This window comes from Andrena cerasifolii, chromosome 12 (assembly GCF_050908995.1).
Source record: "Andrena cerasifolii isolate SP2316 chromosome 12, iyAndCera1_principal, whole genome shotgun sequence".
Taxonomy (NCBI): domain Eukaryota; kingdom Metazoa; phylum Arthropoda; class Insecta; order Hymenoptera; family Andrenidae; genus Andrena; species Andrena cerasifolii.
In genome coordinates, this window is record NC_135129.1 from 3,172,943 (window position 1) to 3,192,638 (window position 19,696).

The following is a 19,696-nucleotide window of genomic DNA, read 5'->3' on the forward strand; positions in this document are numbered from 1 at the left end:
AGTCAGGACCGCGACATCGCGAGAGCGCTTAACGCATAGTTGAGGGCGTTGAGGCGAGCTCATAGCGAGAGTTTACTGCAGCGCTGTTCAAGGCAGGACCCGTCAGTCCTATGGGGTTCTCCTACACCCGTTGTCAGGGATATCGCGCGACGCTTAAAGGGGAGACTAAAGGTCTAAACCCACTTATCAGTTCCGTGGCGACACAGTGCCGGCGTGTCAGAGGTGAAGAGAAGAGACCCTCTACGCTCCTCATCTTTTTACCGCGACGAGGGGTGTAGAGGATTTTTTCTTCTCACCTCCGGCACCACTGTGTCATCACGGAACTGATAAGTGGGTTTAGACCTTTATACAGCGAACACTGTGTGGGAGAAGGAACGGTTGGAAGGGGAAGTAGGCGCGTGAAGAGCCTCTATCCGAGGTAAATTCTTTGAAATTTAATTTAATAAATTGTGCACTAAGTACTCTAAAATGTGTTGAAAGTACATTCTACTGAGATAAAAATTCATTTATTTACATGACACAAATAAATCAGTGTATATACGGTGAAACTCAGTTACGCATATCATGGTGATTACTGTGATAGGCGCTGATCTAGCGTAATATGGCAAGAATCCTCGCCACAGAGATAATATTCCTTCTTTTTGTCTTATGTTGATCGCCATTCCTATGATTCCTGGGGGCACTTTTGGCGAATCCCAGTTCTGTATTCTGCGGGAAATGATCATAAACAAAATTATCAACGAAAAACGAAAGAAAGGTATTTTGTGAATAAAGAGGACGATTTATTAATTACAATAGAATAGCAGATAATTCTCAAAGTACCGTGTTTTAACTACATCCACAGGAAGTGACGTTGTGCACACCGCTAGTCCAGATATCATAGCAGAGCAGATTTGCAATAACATCCCTTCTTCGAGGTAACCTGGAAATTCATCATATTTTAATATTTTATCCGTAGTATGCCAGCGACGTTGACGATTTTCGCGATTACATCGATTACTACATAACCAGTTTGCATAGAATATTATGTCATTGAAATAAAAAATAAGCGCATTGAATTTTCTACGAGGGATTACTTAGTAATCAATGCAAATAAATAAATCGCGAAAATCGCCCGATGGCAAGTCTTTCTTCTGGCGAAATGCATCGACGAAAATTTGACTCTTTCCGAATGTATCTTTCTATAAGTACCATATGTATCTTTCCATACCATTCCTTTTTCGCGAGGTAAAATAGTGTTTATGCGCTCCCCTTTACTACTGATTAATAAGATTCTTAATAAAGGATTGTCATATACTGATTAAATATCTGTACAGCCACGTAATTTTGAAAAACAAAACATTAATATGTACGCGCGAAATTTATATCGCCCGATTCGCGCGACGCTCAGTTCTAGAGAAAACGCGTCCGCTGTTACCGCAATCTGATAGAAGGAAATTGGTACCGTTTTATTTGAATTTTTTTTTAAAAGTATTGTACTCGATGTAAATTGTACCTGTTTCTTGCAACGTTAATTTTGCTTTAGTGAATGTACCCAATTGGGATCCAGTTGTAATTGCTGCCCTCGTCATCGTTGGTACAGCTCCTCTCCATAATGCGCATAAACCCTCCGTTTCCCAAATATCAAGCAATGCAGCACAAATATTTCTATAGTTCCACCGTTGTTCTAAAAATTCATTTTTCAATCTACATATAGATCATGAGGCTGGTTGAAAAACATGGAAGGTGTTAGAAAAACATTAAAATACCTTAGTTGTTGTCAAATTAAGTCGACTTTAATAATTTAATCAGATAACCAAATGTATGCCTTATCAAATATACTAACCGGTTTAATCATATTTCGTCCACATAATTTATTAAAAAACAAACACTGAAAAACTGGCCTACCAGCCCCGGTCTCCCCTACCTACACCATTCAGTCGGCTTTAATATTGAGAAGTTTCAATTTCTTTGCTAAAATTTTGCAAAATATTTATACAAAAATATAAAGTACTTAGGTAGTGTAGAATATAAAATTCATATAAATGTATGTACTTATTTATTCGTTCGGTGACAAGAATTTCTTGTTTTCGGTTGTGCCTAAAGTTTTAAATATAAGTATTTAAAACTCAAAATTTTAAGTTTAAAATTAGAAATAAAAAATTAAAAACTAAAAATTTAAAATTGTAGATTTTGAGTTTTAAATTTAATCTTTACCTTTAGTTGTAGTGTCTTTTTATTTTACTCTAATTGTGTAGGTATATGTATATATTCATTGAAATCAATCATTTTAATAAATTTAATGCTTCCACGTATAAAATAATTGTTTAATGAAAACGCTTACCTACGCATAAACTCACCAGGTGGTAAGTGCACGTCAGCAATCTTGCGAACTAAAACCAAATCAGTCGGTGTTCCAATAAATGCACTCATGATACCAGAAATCATTCCAAGGCCAACCATCGTGGTAAAAGTTAAGCGTTCCCCACATGATCTAAATAATAATCAATTTCCAGCTGCGTTTATAAATTTATTTACAATATTCTCCCGCCCCCTATTTTTTACATTACGTCAGTCTTTCTCCAATTTCCAATTTAAAACAACTCCCAATAAATGCTACATAAACTCTGGCTATTGTGCTTTCTGAAAAGCGGTAAATAAGGTCGCCGCTTACTTGTCAGTGACCGTGTTAGTTCCGTGCCAGCGTTCAGTCGTAAGAAAAAACGGGGGTAGGCTGTAGAGCAGGGGTGTCGAACTAGCGGCTCGCGAGCCGCAGTGGCTCCTTCTCCTCTTCGCCTGCTCCGTAGAGCCGCAGGAGAACGGCCCCCTCCACACCTACTTCACTCTGATGAAGTCCCCCTGCCGGGTCGCGTGCAACGCCTGGAGAAAAATAAGTGGGGGAACCGGCTGACCCGGGGCCCGACTCGTGCGGCTCTCGGAGTGGGGAAGTTCGACACTCCTGCTGTAGAGGCTCTCTTCTTCTTATCACTGGCACGCTGCAGGAAACTGACACGTTCACTGATAAGCGAGCAACGACCTTAACTTACAATTAGTCCGTTTCAACGTTGCTCTTCTAATGTTAAATAAAAAAAGAAAGGAAATTGACACTAACTGAGTTAAGTCGTATAACATCGAGTAAAATCCAATCCTCGCCGCACTAAAATTTAATTGACGAAGAAAACCTGCGCTCCAGCCAACGTAGAATCCACGAATTCCGCATTCCTTTAGTGTGTCACGTATCGCAACAGGTAGAGACTTTCTTGTGATTTGCATACCCACTTTAATGACCACCAAGGGATGCGTTATGGTTTGCCCGATGGCTCTATTACGGTTGTATTGTTTTTATATTTTCGACAATGAAAAGTTTAATTAAATGAATGAGCAATCGAGCCAGATACGTAAATATGTTGCAAGGTAATTGTGTATCTAGTTAGATTAAGTTTTTAATTCTTAGATTTAAATACATTTATTTATGAAGAGAAATAAGTAAATATAAATGCAGAATAGTCTACGAGGGTGAATAGAGAGAAAAATTGCCGACTTTTTACCCAGATAATCCACCAATGACAAAGTTGGCGCCTGGAGGTACCTTTTGGTTCCGATCGGATAACATTAATATGAGAGACATGGAGTCATAGTTTTGTTCTAAAAATTTCAAGAATTAACAGAATAATGTTTCACAAACACTTTTAAGCGACAGACTTATTTCTTAACCTGTGCAACGAAGGATACAACTGTACTGCTTTACTTCTGAACATAGTAATGCTTAAAAAATAACAAACACGAATATCTTATTTCATTTCTTTATAGGTAAAATCGATCATTTTTTGCACTTCATGTCAAGCTATTTCATGAAATTAATAGATATATGTAGGATATAATTATCCCGTATTTTAATATATAATTATATATTTATATACATAAATAAATTATATTTTAATATATAAAAATCAAAAAATTCTGAAACTTTATGAATATATAGGGAATTTCCTCCTGATTCGAACGCAATTTTTGTTTGCTGCCCAAATTCACTCGAAGGGTATGAAATTAACCCCTGAAAATTTAGCTATTTTCCGACTTTGTGTTATAACTCGCGAACTGTAAGAGATAGAAAAAAAGTTTCAAGACAAAAATTACTTCTTTTAATTAGATTTAGCATTTGGTAAAAAAATTATTTTACAGTTCACGAGCTATAACACAAAATCGGAAAATAACCGGATATTCAGGGGTCAATTACACCCCCTTAGACTGAATTTCCCTACATATTCACAAAGTTTCAGAATTTTTTGAATTTCCGGGTTGGAGATGTTCCCTTGTCAGTCTAGCTTGCCAGTAGATTTAAATAAAATAATAATAAATTGTGTGTTTATTAATATTCTTGCCGTATACTATGGAGCAATGCTAATGTTCGCTTAGATCTGTATTGTTTGAGAGTTAATAAAGTAGAGTCGTAAACAAACAGATTTTTCTATATAGTGGTTAATGTTACTGGGGGTCCAGGAGCACCCCACGTGGCTACTTGTGCTTCAAAATTCCACCTGTGCACTGCCGTGTTAAAGAACGAGAGATCTTCCCAGAGGAGGTGAAGGAGGAAGTGGTGGAGTGGTGTAGGGAACTAATAAACATTCAGTTTAAAACATTTATATTTATTGTTACATGATACACGTGTAACACCAAATATGTTATTTAGTACGTCATGTTTAATTGCTTCGAAAATTTATATAGTACACGGATCAGTAGCTAAGTTTTCATAATCCAAAGACAGATTCTTAAAGAAATCTGCGAGAGCTGATAAATTAGTTTCTGCCTTTATTTTCGACTTATACGTAAGAGTTTGATTCAGTTTCATTAGGCTGTTTTGTACCATCGACAGTGTGGTCTTCATGCACGAAGTAACGGCCACCATCAAACCAAAATTTCTTATTTCACCGTCGTGTAATAATATACTGGCGCCCTGCTTCGTTTTTGAATCGTACTTAATCTGGAAATGAAATATGACATTGAAGGATGGAATTTTTTGCAAACTATTTTTTATAATTTCAACAAACAGGTTTTTTAATATACTACTGCAAAATCGTCGCAATTTATATTCGATGGATTAATCTTAGGAATGTAATAAGTATTTCAACGTACATTGCATCTTTCAAATAAACTTTTCAGCTTCGACCATCGATAAGCGGAGAATCTTGTGTGATACACCTGAGAAATCGCGATTGCGTATCTTTCTGTAGTTTCGTTCCATTTTGGCGTTTTTCGAGGAAGCAGAAGAGACAATTTTTTTCCACGATCCTCCGATCGTATAGGAATGTCAGCGATAAACTGATTGTTCGACGTGCTGGTCAAATATTTTTTTATTGTTAACGACCTATTTACAAGGTTTTCGGATACGTAATTGTTTCTTTTCTGAATAAGCGGTGTTCCCCGGTATAAGCGAAAAGATTCCAGACGGGAGATTTTTATGAATCTTTAAGTAATTTTAGAATCAGACTTACCCATTATTATTTATATTAATATAAACCGTGATTAATACCTATAGTTTTAGTTAGTACCATTTACCAAAGAAATGGTAAAAGAAATTTGCGAGAAGAATGAAACAAAATGCGTCCGAATGTCACAGAAATTGAGGTTTCAAAAATATTTTTTTTTTGACAGTATCTTAAATAGCGCAAAAATTTAGTGGGGCATCACGTGTTAAGCCGATTTAATTTCGTTTTTATTTTGACACCAATTTACAAAAAAAATATTTTATCCTTGAAGTCGGTTCTTTACTTTTTTTTTAAAGTTTATAATTAGGCCTAAAACCCGCAAATACCCCTTAAATCAAATTTAGAGTCAGAGTCTTTTCATTAATCCAGGGAACACATCTCTAAATTTCCTGACACTACTTTTTAATCACCTTCTTACATGGAGATCTATTTTAACGTTTTTTCTTTTCAAAAATGAAATTTATAATTTTACTTAAACTCGAGGTAAGAACGACATTTACTTATACCATCCCCCTATTGCAAATTTCATCCAATCAATGTAACTTTGCGCATGCGAATAATAGGGGTGCACATGTAGCAGCATTACTACTAATCTCTCATCGTCCTTCTGCGAGTAGCAATAACAGTCAACGGTCAAATAACCGAAGTAACCCTCATTTTGCATCCCCGTGGCGAATTTGTTCACAGTTGGCTCCAATTTCTTCACATCGAAAGAGCTCTGCGGTATCATGTACACAGATGTATAAATTGTGGATTCTGTCATTGAAATCAATAATTTCTGTTAAATCTTATCACCAATATTTTATTCCATTATCACACACTATTCTACGTGGAAAAATAACTCGAAAATCTTAAAATATAAAGCAGAAAGTGTTTGTGAAACGTGTCCCAGCTCATTATGCCTAGCTAATCCAGGTGAATGTGACTATTTCCACAAAAATTTTTTTTTATAAAATCAGAATCTAAATTTCGGGCCAAGCCGAGTAGTAGTTTTTAAAGAAATGTACATACCGAAACGCATTTTATCAGCGGTTCCCATCCACCTCGGCTCCTCACCAGTCCTTTTCGCAGGAATGAACAGAGCAATGGCAATCGTTTTAGAATGCTTCTCCACAGGAACTGCTTGCAGCAGGCAACCAAATTTTTGTACATGAGCGTAAAAGTCCTTCCAGGAACTATACGTCTGGGAGAGTCGCGTAATAGTGAAGACGACCTTCGGCAGATGCTCCTTCAGCCTTTCCAAAAGCTCTTCCCGTAACTCCGAATGCATCTTCCACTTCTCGCCGTGCTTTAACCGCTCTCTCCTCAACACTGGCATAAACGGAATGCTGATATGATTAATCAGAAAGATGCCACAATGCCTGGCCTTTAATCCGAAGTTCAATTTGATCAGCCACATGCAGATCTCGGTGTGGAGGACTATCAGATGAGCCAGGCTCGCGCAAAGAGTTTCGTAATCCCTTATATCCCTGGCATGAGGTGGTTGCAAAAGACCAAAGCCATCGATCATCACTGCCATTTCGGAGAGGTTCAGCATCTTATGCTCAAGCTCCATGTCTGGGCTCAGCAAAGCGACGCCAAGATTGCCAGCCACTCTCATGTCGCACTCGTCGATGATCCACGGCAAGGAGTAAACAGGCTTCCCGGCGATCTTCTTTCTAATCTCTTTTAGGCTATCCTCCGAACAGTGCAGGATCCTGGACAGGTTCAATGAGCGACGTTGGAAGGATTCAGCTTGCGACAGAGCGATGAATGTGATTCGCTTGGCGATGTCCCCTTCGGAGGATATGGAGTCGATGAAATCGCTGTACATCAACAGCAAATCCTCGGTGGGCTTCACCGGTAAGATATAGATAACTTCGGATGCTGGATTGCGCACCGAACAGATTCGTAAGCTCGTCGTGTTCTGGAGGATAGCGAAGGTCTTCGGGGAAAGCGTTCTGCGCAAATCTACCGGGTAACCTATGGAAGGTAAATGCAGGACCACGTGCGGCTTTTGGATTATAGAATTAAATTCTGCGCTTAGCTTTAAAGAGATTTCCCTCGTAGTGTGCAAAGACGTCAGCATTTTCGTTAGGTAACGCTGGTGTATCTCCCTCTTCTGCTTCAGCGTGATCCACGACAACCAAATCATACTGGCGGCTATGTAAAGGCACTCTGAATTCCATTTCTTGCTACGCAACTGCGTTAATGATTGTGTCTTTAAAACGTATCCGTTCAAATTGCAGGCACAGGGTGTTGAAAAGGGGTCAGGGCTTACAAGGGAAGTTAGCCAGCGTGAGAAGTCAGAAAATTATGCACTAGTTCATCCGTAACACTAGTCTGTTAATTGTTAGTGACATCGTGCGTTTTAGGGGGTGAAATCACCCCTTGAGAAAAATGCAAGAAGAAATCGAGAAGTTTAAATAGAAGTTGCAACTTTTTTTATATCTACGAAACTGTGTAAAAATAATTATCGATTGAAAAGAATTATCAAGGTGGCGTGATCTCTTAAGGGTGCAACCCCGATCAAGGAGCGCGATTTCATATGAAAATTTGATTTTGTCGGAAACTCAGCAGAGGGTTCATTTTAAAAGGTGAAGGTATTTTTTTTATACTTATGAACAAAAGAGAAAACCACTGGTTAGCAAAAAAATATTAAATCAAATAATTATTTATTTCCGTTCCTGTGCGGGGTGCAGCATAGCGGCTGTTCTATTTCTCCGAAACAAAAAACCAAAAAGGGTGTTGTTCTTCAGGAAATTGCACAGGTAATGAACCTCGATCCGCAGGAAAAACTGCAAAATTGACCAAATGGCGGTAGTTTGAAGAGAAATAGCGATTTGAAGCCGTTACTGAATTCATATTTTTTTGCTAATTAATGGTCGTTCTTTTGTTCATAAGTATAAAAAAGTACCCTCGCAATTTGAATCTGCTCTCAGTTTCCGAAGGAGACACTCACAAATTTTCATATGAATTTTCAGTTCCCCTTTTAATCCGAGGACGATTATAATTCACGCGCCATTAGTTTATTTCACACTCCCCACTTTATAAATTGCTAATGTGTTATACCATGGTTAATAAAGATATAGGTGCAGTTATAAAAGTCATAAATACTGGTAATTGTAACTTTCTATTGGATTAATATTAAATTACCTACATAAACAAATTGCGTAAATGATAAAAGAAGTTTTCATCACTGGTACTACGGGACACAAACAAGTACCAGAATAAAAAAATTGTAGATAGGTATGATGTAAATAGCGTATAAGCACTCTAATTATCATTATTGATAGAAAACGAATTGCTTACCGCGTAACCACGCCAATTGGCTTGAATCAAAGTCGCGGCTATTTGTTTCCCATCGATCGTTTGAAACTGCATCTGCCAGCTTTCCAACCACAGAGCTTCCGCCCTATTTTCCAACAGAGGAATCAAGTCTTCTTTTAGCAATACAAAGTTCGCCCCGTTTTCTTCTATCGTCGACATAAAGTCAAGCGTAGCACGCGGATTCAGGTGTAGTACCGGTATCTGACGCTTATGCATAATTTTTTCTATTTGTGGCGAGAGAACTAAATGCCATTTCGATCCGTAACGGTTTCCATAAACATCCAAGATCTTCATCCAATTGTAACAACTAATGAATTTTCCATCAATGAATTTTAAATTATGGATCTTAGATAGTTCACTCTGTATGGAAAAAAAGTAGGAAGGTTCCTTCTGTTTAATAGATTCTATAAAATCCTTGGTTTTTGATATCAGCTTAGTGCTTGCTCGCTGCTTCCCATTATTAACGCTTTTCCTAGACAAATGTATCCAAGTGAACATATATGTAGTAATTCATAAGAATTCTATACAGTAATTTCATAATATTCATGTAGGTACTAACAAGGAATTTTGTGGCAACTGAAAAATTAAAAAATGATTCAAATATTAATTTTTTCAAAATTGATCACCACCACCTGTTTTTTTCGAAAATTCTTTATGGCCATACTGTAGGGTAACATAAACCATAAAACTTTGAATTAATCTTTTTTCGATATCTTTTATTTACAGTTTCGCAGATATTCATGATAATATGTATGGAAGCTCAAAATTTCTTTGAGGAGGTGTTTTTACCCCTAGCACCGTTTCATTGCCGAAACAAAAAATGGTTACGTTATTAGCATCACTTTCTGGAATTTCAATTTTTTTTTTAATTTTTGAGTTGTCAAACATCCCCTGTAAGTTTTATTCCTAAATTGCTTATAAGGGTCGTCGTTTAGCGAAACGCGCAGGGCCGGCTACAGCGGGGGTGCAGTGGGTGTAAGGCGTCCGGGCCCCGGATGGCGCAGGAGCTCCAGAAGAAGGAAAAAGGAAGACAAGACAAAAAATAAAAAAATGAGAAATTCCCTATTTGATTAAAAATCTAATTTTATAATGCGGCTTGAATCTCACGTTCTAAACACGGAACTGGCAGTACTACGGACACACCACATGGTATGCGAAGACTGTAAAAAAAATCGAATATATTTTCTAATAGAATACAGCAATAATCTAATATTATTAATGACATGGCAATAAAAAACTCATATATTTAAATATGTTAATGTTTATTTGTTTATTTCCTTTTTTTGTTTTATTTTCGTTGCTATTGTTATTATAATCCTTTTTCAAGAAAAGACGGTATGCTATTTTACCACCGAGAAATTGTTTGGGACCCCAAAATATTTCTTGCAACCCCTTTATAGAGAAAGCCGGCCATGGAAACCCGCTAATTTCGAAAAAAAAACGTAAAAAATTTCTAATTCCTAAAAACACCCCTCAAAGTTGCATAGGAAGAGCAAATTTGCCCGAAGATTTCAGAGATTACGCGGTGTACAAAACTATATTTTGGATACGGATTGTGTATCTTGTAACGGTGAATTTAGCCGTGTAACCAGTTCCGAATATTTTTTGAAGAACTATTTCCTACATCTCGAATCCACGTCACATCCGAATCCACGTGCGTCACTTAAGGGGTCGTCCTTAAATTACGTAAGGCTTCTAACGTAAGGGATTAGGGGGTTGCGAATTTCTTACGTTTTCTTACAAGGGGGAGGTCTACGTCAGGTAACGTCTTACGTCACTCTTACGTAATATTTTTGTAATCTAATTTTCAATATGAATAGCCCAGAAAGCGATGTTTCATCGCACACCCGAAACAGATTTAAAGAATTTTAATAACAAGAAAGAATACAATGTAAAAAAAATATTACGTAAGGAATGGGGAGGGGCGGGGAGAGGGGGAGGGGTATAAAATCTTACGAGTTGTTATACTGGAAGAGGGAGGGGGTAAGAATTCGCGCAAATTACCCTCGCGTAATTTAAAGACGGCCCCTAAGTGGTTCCCTTCCCAGTGACAATAGAATAGAACCATTTCGATTGTCTTCAAGGATATTGTATTTATATGTTACCTACGGTTCGTCTGACCTTTTCGCCAAGGAAAACATTTTTGTTCGAAGATACGTCATCTCCTGCTTAAACTTCAAGTCAGTCTCGTCGAACTCGCTTCGCGTGACCTCTTTCGGCCTAAGCAAAATGTTCCGAGTGTCCTCGAGACACCACGGCGGCACATTGCTCCAGGTGCAGCGGCAGGAGGTTTCGTCCCATACTTCGTCGAATACGTTGCAGCACATAAATCTTCTATAAGCACTGCTCGCTTCTGCGTAAGACAGATACGACGGTTGCTGCCCGCGACCCCTCATCGCCGCCGCCAAATCGATTTCCATTCGTAAAAGATACTCCTCGCATTCTTCTTCCATTGTTATTAGCTCCTTTAATGAGTATGCGTAGAAATCTCGTGTCAATTCCAGGGTGCACGATTCCTCATCGTCGATATTGGTACTGCTCTCCAAGAAAGACAGCAGTCATTGGTAGAAATCAATAGCAACCGATGTTTGCAACAAAAAGTAAAAATTTATGTCGTTAATTTATATCTAAATTAGAATTTTCAATTTGCAATTGAAATGTACATTCAGAATACTGTTTTATAAAATATATAAACTTTTTCGCTCAGGAAGGAAATGTTTTGGATCTATTTTTATAGGGTGGCCCTTAGTTATACGTGCGGAAATATTTTTTTCGTATTTCTTTGCTCTTACCCCCCCCCCCCCTAATATGGTTGCATTTCACAAAAAATATGCCCTGTGAAAGATTATTGCAATCGGACAACAGGAAAGGGTGCCGACCAGGTTTTAAAGTTTAGAATTCATCAATAGCTTGGATTTAAAGAATTTTTCAAAAATGGTAAGTCCTATCGAAATTTTCTTCAAATAATACTAAAAGAGCATTAAATTTTCTACAATTACTGTAGATATAATTTTCTCGTGCTTCCAACCATTTTTCAGATAATAGCGTTTGAATATAGAGAAGTCAGCACTTTGCGCGTACCGCCTGTACAACGTGACGTATTGTCTGTACGCACGTATTGCAGACCTTTGTATTTTCAAACGCTGTTACCTAAAAAATGGTTGGAAGCACGATAAAATTGTATATACAATAATTGTAGAAAATTTAATGCTCTTTTAGTATTATTTGAACAAAATTTCGATACGGCTTACCATTGTTGAAAATAAGGGCCACCCTAGTATATACATAGCCTTCAAACGGAAGTTTTATTTAATTTTATAACCTTCCTGCGTGAATGTTAGGCTTAGTTTCTGGTAAAAATGATGAACCAACCTCAACTTTTTAACAACTTCCTTTTTTCGATCACCAAGAAATTTCTTTATCAAGGTAATTTCATGCTTAATTTCTACTAAAGACTCTTTAAGGATGTCTGCGCATTGCGGGTATAATTCCGCGGTTTGTAAATATTCGTGATGGTGCTCCATTCTATTTGCCTAACTAATAGCATGGAAATCTGAAATGCGGAGCAAATTTCACTAAATAAACAGTTTCTAGCTCGGCAAGATGCACTTCAAGGTACATGCAGGTGGAAAGATGTATTATTCGTTTAAATTACATTACCTATTTGAATAATATTTACATACACTATCTTCTTCTGTTTTCAATAACTTCGTTTATGGACGAATTCCACTAACGCCCAAATCGCCCGCAACGCCCGTGATTTTCATTAAGATAGGTTTTCCTATACGCGACTGGACGCAACGTCAAGAATTTCGAAATCGATTTTCTCGAAAATGAAGCGCAATATCAAAAAATTGTATTCCTTTTTCTCCATTTATTTAATTATTATAAATCGAAAAGAAACAGTAACATTTTTTGATTTCGCGCTTCATTTTCGAGAAAATCGCCTTTGAAATCTTAACGTTGCATCCAGTCGCGTATAGGAAAACCGACCTTAATGAATAAACACGAGCGTTGCGGGCGATTTAGGCGTAAGTGGAATTTGCCCAATGACAGACATATGAGCTTGGAAAAACCCACAAGACAGTAAACCAAAGTTTGAGAAAATCTTATTTTCTATAACGAATAATACCTAAATAAAGAACAAAGCGATTTATTTATAAGTAACGAATATATTTGTATTCGACGCAGCATTTGTTTATCAGCAATGAACAGATTTTTGTCTTCAATCATATCGGAATTATGAATCGTATGAAATTTTCAAACGTGGACGCTTTCGATGTTTGATTGGAAAAGTTCGGGAAATGTATTTTCACATCATGTAATTCTTTTTGCTAATAGCCAAATCTTTTTATAATCCACGAACGTCGTTTACGTTAATCATAAACTGAACGTTAGAATCGAACGTGGTTAAACATCAGTAAATAATCCAACATGCACAATAAACTCCGAAGATGGCGCTGATTTTCATTTACCTATACATATGTCCGTGAAGTGCACGGGTGACATGTGAAGAGGTTATACTTTTCCCGTGTCTATCATAATATTCGTATTACCTGCGAATGTGTCATATGGAAATTTTATGATAGTTCCGACACAGGAAACTCGTAAACATATAGAACCGGCAGTGTTTAAAACTACACCTAATTATTCGCGATCATTATCAAATTATTAAGCTTCTATGACAGTGGATTGTCAAAGTATGTTGTTGAATGTTTCTATGGGTTTAAAACATTTTCCATTCTTTTTCATCTGTAGTTCTAACATCACTGAAAAGTATTTAATTCGAAAACCACCGTGTATGCGTATAGTTCACTCGAGAAATCTTTAAAATGCATTGGGTACGAACGACAGTTCCTGGAAACTAAATTCTTTAGTATTCAACAGTGTCTGATAACGAGATGAGAAAGAAAGTATTTCAGAAACACATCTACTCCGTGTTTCTTATTCTTAGAGAGACTTAAGGTGTACTCTGTTTGCAGTAGTTTAAGGGAACGCAATGGGCGCGACGCCAAGTCGGTACAATGATCTCTCTAAAAATGCCTATTTGGAAAGGTTTTGCGGGAAAAAAAGTATACTCCCGAACGACTCGTTTTGGAGTACCTTTTTGTCTTACAACATGCGTCCACCTGTTACAAGAAACGATCAGATAGAATTAGATTCTAGATTGGATTCTTTTTGCCAGCAGTTACTCGCTAATAATTTAACCACTGGCAATTTTGGTAGTTTAATAGAAGTTGCTTTTACACACGCCAGCAACTTGCATGGATCGCTGCCGAACCAAAAGTATGGTGTACTTCTATTTGCTCTCGAATTTTATAATCACTGTAAAAAGCAGATCGGAAGAAGCGTTAGTCGATATTTCAATGACTAATTGATTATGTTTAATAGTGCCTTTCTTGCAGAATCATATCAGCGTGGCAAACCTACAATGCATTATTTATAGTCAGATGTATATTGAAGTATTTAATTGAAACAGTTGGCGAGGAAGAAATGATAATACACATAGAAGCACCTCAGTTACCGGTGCCGACGCAATCGAATTCATCTTACAGATTGGAAGATCTTATTGGAGCACTAGTTAATATTATAATAGATGTACCATTGTGGTAAGAGGATTCTAACATTTTTGTGTATTATAGTATTATGTTAAGACAGGCTTGGGAATTAAGTGAACACAGCGGCCGATTTTTGGAGACAACACCTCCTTTTTCCCACCGCGTGTCTTGGCCCCCACAGCGGCCTAGGCAACGAAAATCGTGCTTTATGGGTCGATGTGGAAACCTATTGATACAATGTCGCCCCAATGCGCCACGCGCGGTTCATATGGTACGGGCCTGAGGCGCTCCAAGCACCTTGGCCCCCACAGGGGCCAAGACGCATGGCGGGAGAAAGGAGGCGTTGCCTCTGAAAATTGGCCGCCGCGTTCACTTAATTATCAAGCCTGTGTTAAGAGGTTCTAAAATTCTTAAGGGGTTACGCCACTCTGAGACGCTTGAAATAGCGCTAAACTAGACGAATTTTTTTTACTGATACTATGAGGTTGAAAATTATTTATTTTCCTTTTATGTGTAGAGCATGTATTAGTGCGTATATTGTATAAATACTGCACAAAAATATTAAAAAATGGCCGAGTTATTTGTTGTACCGCGGAGCTCGTCCGCCGTTACAGGCGTGAGTGGTGTACCAAATTACAACGCCCAGGTTCATCTGAAATAGAAACATGATGATTTTAGTGTTCCTTAATAAAATACCTACAATGTAGCATTTGAGAAAAAAAATTATTCCACAAAGGAGAGCAAGGTAAATATCACTATTCATTTTTTATCTAACAAGGTAAACTTAAAACATTTATTATATACGAATGAGTTATCGCATAAAAAAAAGGATATGCTACATTTTAGATAATACCATTTAGAGTATGTGTACCATAGACATATATATACGGAGCAGAAGCTGGGACTATCGGCGAGGGGAATGGTAGGCTTGGAGGGGAAAAGGCAGAAGTCAGATACAGGCACGTTGGGTTAGCTTCGGAAGCATTCGACATGCATATCCACTGCGTTACCTGATTTGCCTGTATCGCTCCCCTTACCGCGAATCTTACACCCCCCTCAGCTTACGCTCCGTCTATATATGTCTATGATGTGTACCAAGTTTGAAATAAATCAGACAAATAGTTTTGAAGATATTTGATACACCTCTCGCGCGGAGTAGCTTCGCAGGACAACAAATAACTCGCCCATTTTTAAATATTTTTGTACAGTATTTATACAATATATGCACCAATACACGCTCTACACATAAGAAGTAAAGAAATAATTTTCAACCCCATAGAATCTGCAAAAAAAAATCGTCTAGTCTCGAGCGTCACAGGGTGGCGTAACCCCTTAAGGTACGCTCTCACTGCGCCTCGCTTCGCATCGGCGCAACTTCTTTTCTTGCTTTTTGTTGAGTAAAAATCCACCGATCGCAATTGTGGCGAGGGAAGGTGAGGCGTAGTAAGTGAAATTGTTCACCCACTAGACCGAAGCGCGTTGACCAAAGCGAATTATTCGTCACCACTGTTCTGTCGCATGTGCTGTTCGCCGTGCTTTGGCCTAGTGGGCGAGCTTCTTGAGAAAAGCATAGGAAGAATAAAATGAGTCGAGGCGTAGTGAGAGCCTACCTTTAATGTGATTTATTATGAAGCTTATAAAGATTCTGTAGTATGTAACTATATACTGAAGGGGTAGAGTAGTAACTCCGTTCACCTGGAATAATTTTTGTGACTGAACTGCTACATTATTTTATTCTCTGACAAGACTATAGATTGTGCGTATAACGTTCTTTGAGTATAGGAAACAGTGGCAGAGATATTTTTGGTGGATAGAGGTACTGTTCTACCTTGTACGAAAAGTACAAATTTACGAACCCTTATGTTACACGTATCAGAATATAATTATTTAATATCATGATCCTTGCAACGTTTCTTAATTATTCATTATTATTTGTTTACCTCCTCTTCATCGGAGACAGGCATATTTTATATTAAAATTTTGTTTCAACAGCGAACTCACATATGTTGTTCATCTGGAAGCGATAAATTGCTTACTTGTTCTACTCTCTGTACAACTGTTTTCACAAACCGCAGCCGAATACAGCTGCATCTATAGAATAGTAATGCATTCGCTTTATAGTAAACAGTACGCACCAGAAGTAGTGTGTACTTTATTGCATAATTTTGTACAACAACAACATGCTCCTCCAGGATTACTCGCGCAGCAACCGGGTGGAAGTATCGTTTTCAGTATAGCTGGTAAGTTTAATATCATAGCATGATGTAGTAGCGTTCGCGTAATATTTTATACATTACGAGGGTGCTCCGCAACCTGTGTGCTCCGAGACGATCCAAGAGGAGAGAAAGCACAAGATTTTTCTTGAACAAAGTTTTTCATAAAGAAATGTAATTTCTGTGTATACACTTTGTAACTTGTATATATTTGTGTATTTTCGCTTGCGGTGTACCGCGGAATTTTTGGGAGGGGCTTAGGCAGTGGCGGATTTAAGAAAAAAGGCCCAGGTGGCAAACGTTCTGAGGGGCCCATTTTTTAGGGAAAATGAAGAGGTAGTTTACAAAAAGGACAAAGTGTAGTAGTACGAAAAAATGTAATAGTTGGATACTTATACCTAATCGTATTTTGTTGGGGGGAGGTGGGGCCCTGCGAGGGCCTTCTGTGCAGGTGTCTAGGCGGCAACTGCTCATCAGCCGTCCTATTAAATTCGCCACGGGGCTTAGGTGTGCTGAGGGTGAGAAAAGGTTGCGGAGCACTGCAATACAGCGAAAACAGAGTTGGGCATTATTCGAATAAAAATTTTGAATAATCTTCGAATAAAATTTTTGAATAATCTTCGAATAAAAATTTCGAATAATCTTCGAATAAAAATTTTGAATAATCTTCGAATAAAAATTTCAAATAATCTTCGAATAAAAGTTCGAAGTTATTCGAGAATAACGAATAAGTTTCTATTCGAATGAATTCAAGTGAAAAGTTGTTGATTAAATTTAATCTAACACACAAAGTTTAATCTAACTACAGTCCTATCAATCTCTTTACGAGAAGGAAATGATTATTTATACCTATTCGTTACATTAAACGAATAATAATTCAATAATGTATAATAAAAATATTTCAGCTGGATTATGGAATGTCATTACGATGGGTATGGGTAGTGGTTCAAAAAATATACAGATCACTAGTAACGGTACTTCTGAAGAAGAAGACAGAAAGCGTGACACAGAAACACCTCTAGCTAGTCAGTCTTTATTACTGCTACTAGTTCTAACAAATCATTGTACCGCAACGCAGAATCCTTACAGGAATGCACTTTTCACATTCGTTGATATGCAAGGCTAGTATGCCTAAGTAATAAGTTAACAGTAATGTTTTTAATATCAAATAGTACAAGAAACTAGTAAATGAATTTTTTAATGTAAACTGAGTCTCAAATGAATGCATTATTTTTTTAGAAGACTATGCTACAATGCATGCAGATGGTGCATTTAAATTTAATTTGAATAAATTGTATAATACCATATGTAAAATACCAAATACGGATGAAGTTACATTGTTGTTATACATGCTACTGCACAGAAACGCAAGCGTAAAACAGGATATAATGAGGAGACCGGATATACAACTATTGGTAAATATAAAATTAGTAATTCTCGAGATATAAACAATTTCAGCTTAGACTTCATTATAATTTAAATCGAAGATAAAGTAGATTCTAAGATTTGTTTATCAAGTGGCATTTTTTGTACAGGTCACACCAATACTGCAAATATTATATCACGCCCCGAACAATACATCTCATCACATTTACATGTCTCTCATTATTCTGCTAATTTTGAGCGAAGATGAAACATTTAATAAAAGGATACATGAAATTGTATGTGTATTTTCTATGAAATTATACACGAAAGTATAAGACTTTAAATTATTAATAGCAATTGCTGATTTTCAGATGCTTAAGGGTGTGAGTTGGTACACAGAAAGATCGATAAGCGAAATATCATTAGGAGGTCTTCTAATCCTTGTTGTTATAAGAACAATACAATACAATATGTTTAAAATGAGGGTAAGAACGTGTATTTTATAAAAATATATCGTACTTCTAGACGCGCGTAATGAAATATTTTCAATACCTCGCAGGATAAATATCTACACACAAATTGCTTAGCAGCTTTAGCAAATATGTCGGCGCAATTCACTTCTTTACATCCCTATGTTAGTCAACGGTTATTAAGTTTGTTTGAAACCCTTGCAAAGAAGCATGTTAGACTGGAAGCAAAAATACAAGCACAACCTTCCGTTTCTTCTGACAATACTAGCATTACAGTTAACGGAACTACTACAAATACAGATTTGGTGAGGCCCTGCAGCTGATAATGTTACATGCTTTGTACATATTAATGTAATTTAATGGGCAATATTCATACAGTTTATTGTTTTAGATCCAAGACTTAACGATACTCGAAGAAGTATTACGAATGGTATTAGAAATCATAAATAGTTGCTTAACATACAGGCTTGCACAAAATCCAAATCTGATATATACACTTTTATATAAAAAGGATATTTTCCAACCATTTAGAACACATTCAGCATTTCAAGACATCGTGCAAAATATAGATTCTGTAAGTTTTATTTCAACGTAGTTCGACACTTTGCTAATGAATTAGACGGTAATGAATGATGTTCATTTAGGTCATTAACTTCTTCTCTTATAAATTGGAGCAAAAGGATCAATCTCAACTTGGTGTTAGTCAAGTATTAAGTACAATACAACAGGGCACCAGTGAGTGGCCACGAGATCGTTTAAGGGTACGTGTAAACTTATATTTGTGTTTAAGGGGGGGAGGTTTAGCTAGAATGGTCAAAACAACTAGCTTCTTTAGGGTTTTTTTTCTGGAAAAAACGCTGTTTGCGTTTAATCGAATCATTATTATGATTCCTTTTTAATACGAATACGATATAATGGAAATAATTTGTATTTACGTCTTATACAGAAATTTCCAGAATTGAAATTCAAATATGTAGAGGAAGAACAGCCAGAGGAATTTTTCATCCCTTATGTGTGGAGTGTTGTTTGTCAAAGTGCCCTCTTGCATTGGAGCGCGGAAAACATAAAATTATTCTCGTCTCATAGCGGTGAGCAAACAACGATTATTGTTTGCTGATACTGAGACAAAAGCTGCTGCTTGCAGTAACTGTACGTAATACAAACCAAGCAAGAAATATGCGAACGATATTTCGTGGTGGAATATTCGTTTCATACGAGAAGGAAATAATATTTTTATTATTTATTGTAATAACTGACGAAGAGGGAGAATAGAAAATTTTTGAAAAAATACACGTTTACTTTATGTTTGCAATTGA

General features: G+C 37.0%; 3 protein-coding genes across 9 annotated transcripts; 1 reads left to right on the plus strand and 2 right to left on the minus strand.

Moving 5' to 3' along the window:
- Positions 1 to 490: 490 nt before the first annotated feature.
- LOC143375198 (mitochondrial 2-oxoglutarate/malate carrier protein) lies at positions 491 to 3,298 on the minus strand. Of its 2 annotated transcripts, none has more exons than XM_076824085.1 (5): positions 3,092 to 3,298; positions 2,340 to 2,473; positions 1,496 to 1,666; positions 823 to 922; positions 491 to 708 (listed from the first exon to the last, which is right to left on the minus strand). In XM_076824085.1, exons 1-5 carry the CDS (start codon positions 3,250 to 3,252, stop codon positions 507 to 509), a joined length of 768 nt encoding a protein of 255 aa, XP_076680200.1. In that variant the 5' UTR covers positions 3,253 to 3,298; the 3' UTR covers positions 491 to 506. The 2 variants fall into 2 exon arrangements, with proteins under 2 accessions (XP_076680200.1, XP_076680201.1); XM_076824086.1 differs by having other exon boundaries at positions 3,162 to 3,214.
- Positions 3,299 to 4,609: 1,311 nt separating this feature from the next.
- On the minus strand, positions 4,610 to 12,703 carry LOC143375250 (IQ motif-containing protein H). 5 transcript variants are annotated; one of them, XM_076824176.1, is made up of 8 exons: positions 12,435 to 12,701; positions 12,147 to 12,327; positions 10,884 to 11,309; positions 8,757 to 9,246; positions 6,477 to 7,647; positions 5,966 to 6,221; positions 5,113 to 5,314; positions 4,610 to 4,960 (listed from the first exon to the last, which is right to left on the minus strand). In XM_076824176.1, exons 2-8 carry the CDS (start codon positions 12,296 to 12,298, stop codon positions 4,697 to 4,699), a joined length of 2,961 nt encoding a protein of 986 aa, XP_076680291.1. In that variant the 5' UTR covers positions 12,299 to 12,327; positions 12,435 to 12,701; the 3' UTR covers positions 4,610 to 4,696. The 5 variants fall into 5 exon arrangements, 3 of the variants coding, with proteins under 3 accessions (XP_076680291.1, XP_076680294.1, XP_076680292.1); XM_076824179.1 differs by having other exon boundaries at positions 8,757 to 8,859; positions 10,896 to 11,309; positions 12,435 to 12,700; XM_076824177.1 differs by having other exon boundaries at positions 8,757 to 8,859; positions 12,435 to 12,700.
- A 484-nt stretch (positions 12,704 to 13,187) lies between these two features.
- On the plus strand, positions 13,188 to 19,696 carry LOC143375462 (dymeclin). 2 transcript variants are annotated; one of them, XM_076824563.1, is made up of 12 exons: positions 13,188 to 13,474; positions 13,760 to 14,060; positions 14,180 to 14,383; positions 16,325 to 16,572; positions 17,451 to 17,666; positions 17,785 to 17,960; positions 18,081 to 18,206; positions 18,282 to 18,395; positions 18,470 to 18,685; positions 18,772 to 18,954; positions 19,025 to 19,141; positions 19,327 to 19,696. In XM_076824563.1, exons 2-12 carry the CDS (start codon positions 13,774 to 13,776, stop codon positions 19,495 to 19,497), a joined length of 2,058 nt encoding a protein of 685 aa, XP_076680678.1. In that variant the 5' UTR covers positions 13,188 to 13,474; positions 13,760 to 13,773; the 3' UTR covers positions 19,498 to 19,696. The 2 variants fall into 2 exon arrangements, with proteins under 2 accessions (XP_076680678.1, XP_076680677.1); XM_076824562.1 differs by having other exon boundaries at positions 13,190 to 13,474; positions 13,757 to 14,060.

Coding starts and splice junctions, on each gene's coding strand:
- LOC143375198 (XM_076824085.1), bottom strand. CDS start 3,252: ATGCAAATCACAAGAAAGTCTCTACCTGTTGCGATACGTGACACACTA. Junction 923..1,495: donor ATTAACGTTGCAAGAAACAG/GTACAATTTACA, acceptor ATGAATTTCCAG/GTTACCTCGAAGAAGGGATG. Junction 709..822: donor GTGGATGTAGTTAAAACACG/GTACTTTGAGAA, acceptor CATTTCCCGCAG/AATACAGAACTGGGATTCGC.
- LOC143375250 (XM_076824176.1), bottom strand. CDS start 12,298: ATGGAGCACCATCACGAATATTTACAAACCGCGGAATTATACCCGCAA. Junction 7,648..8,756: donor CCAATTGGCGTGGTTACGCG/GTAAGCAATTCG, acceptor TCATTAACGCAG/TTGCGTAGCAAGAAATGGAA. Junction 4,961..5,112: donor GTTTATTTGAAAGATGCAAT/GTACGTTGAAAT, acceptor TTTCATTTCCAG/ATTAAGTACGATTCAAAAAC.
- LOC143375462 (XM_076824563.1), top strand. CDS start 13,774: ATGGGCGCGACGCCAAGTCGGTACAATGATCTCTCTAAAAATGCCTAT. Junction 17,961..18,080: donor GACCGGATATACAACTATTG/GTAAATATAAAA, acceptor TTTTTTGTACAG/GTCACACCAATACTGCAAAT. Junction 18,686..18,771: donor CTACTACAAATACAGATTTG/GTGAGGCCCTGC, acceptor TTATTGTTTTAG/ATCCAAGACTTAACGATACT.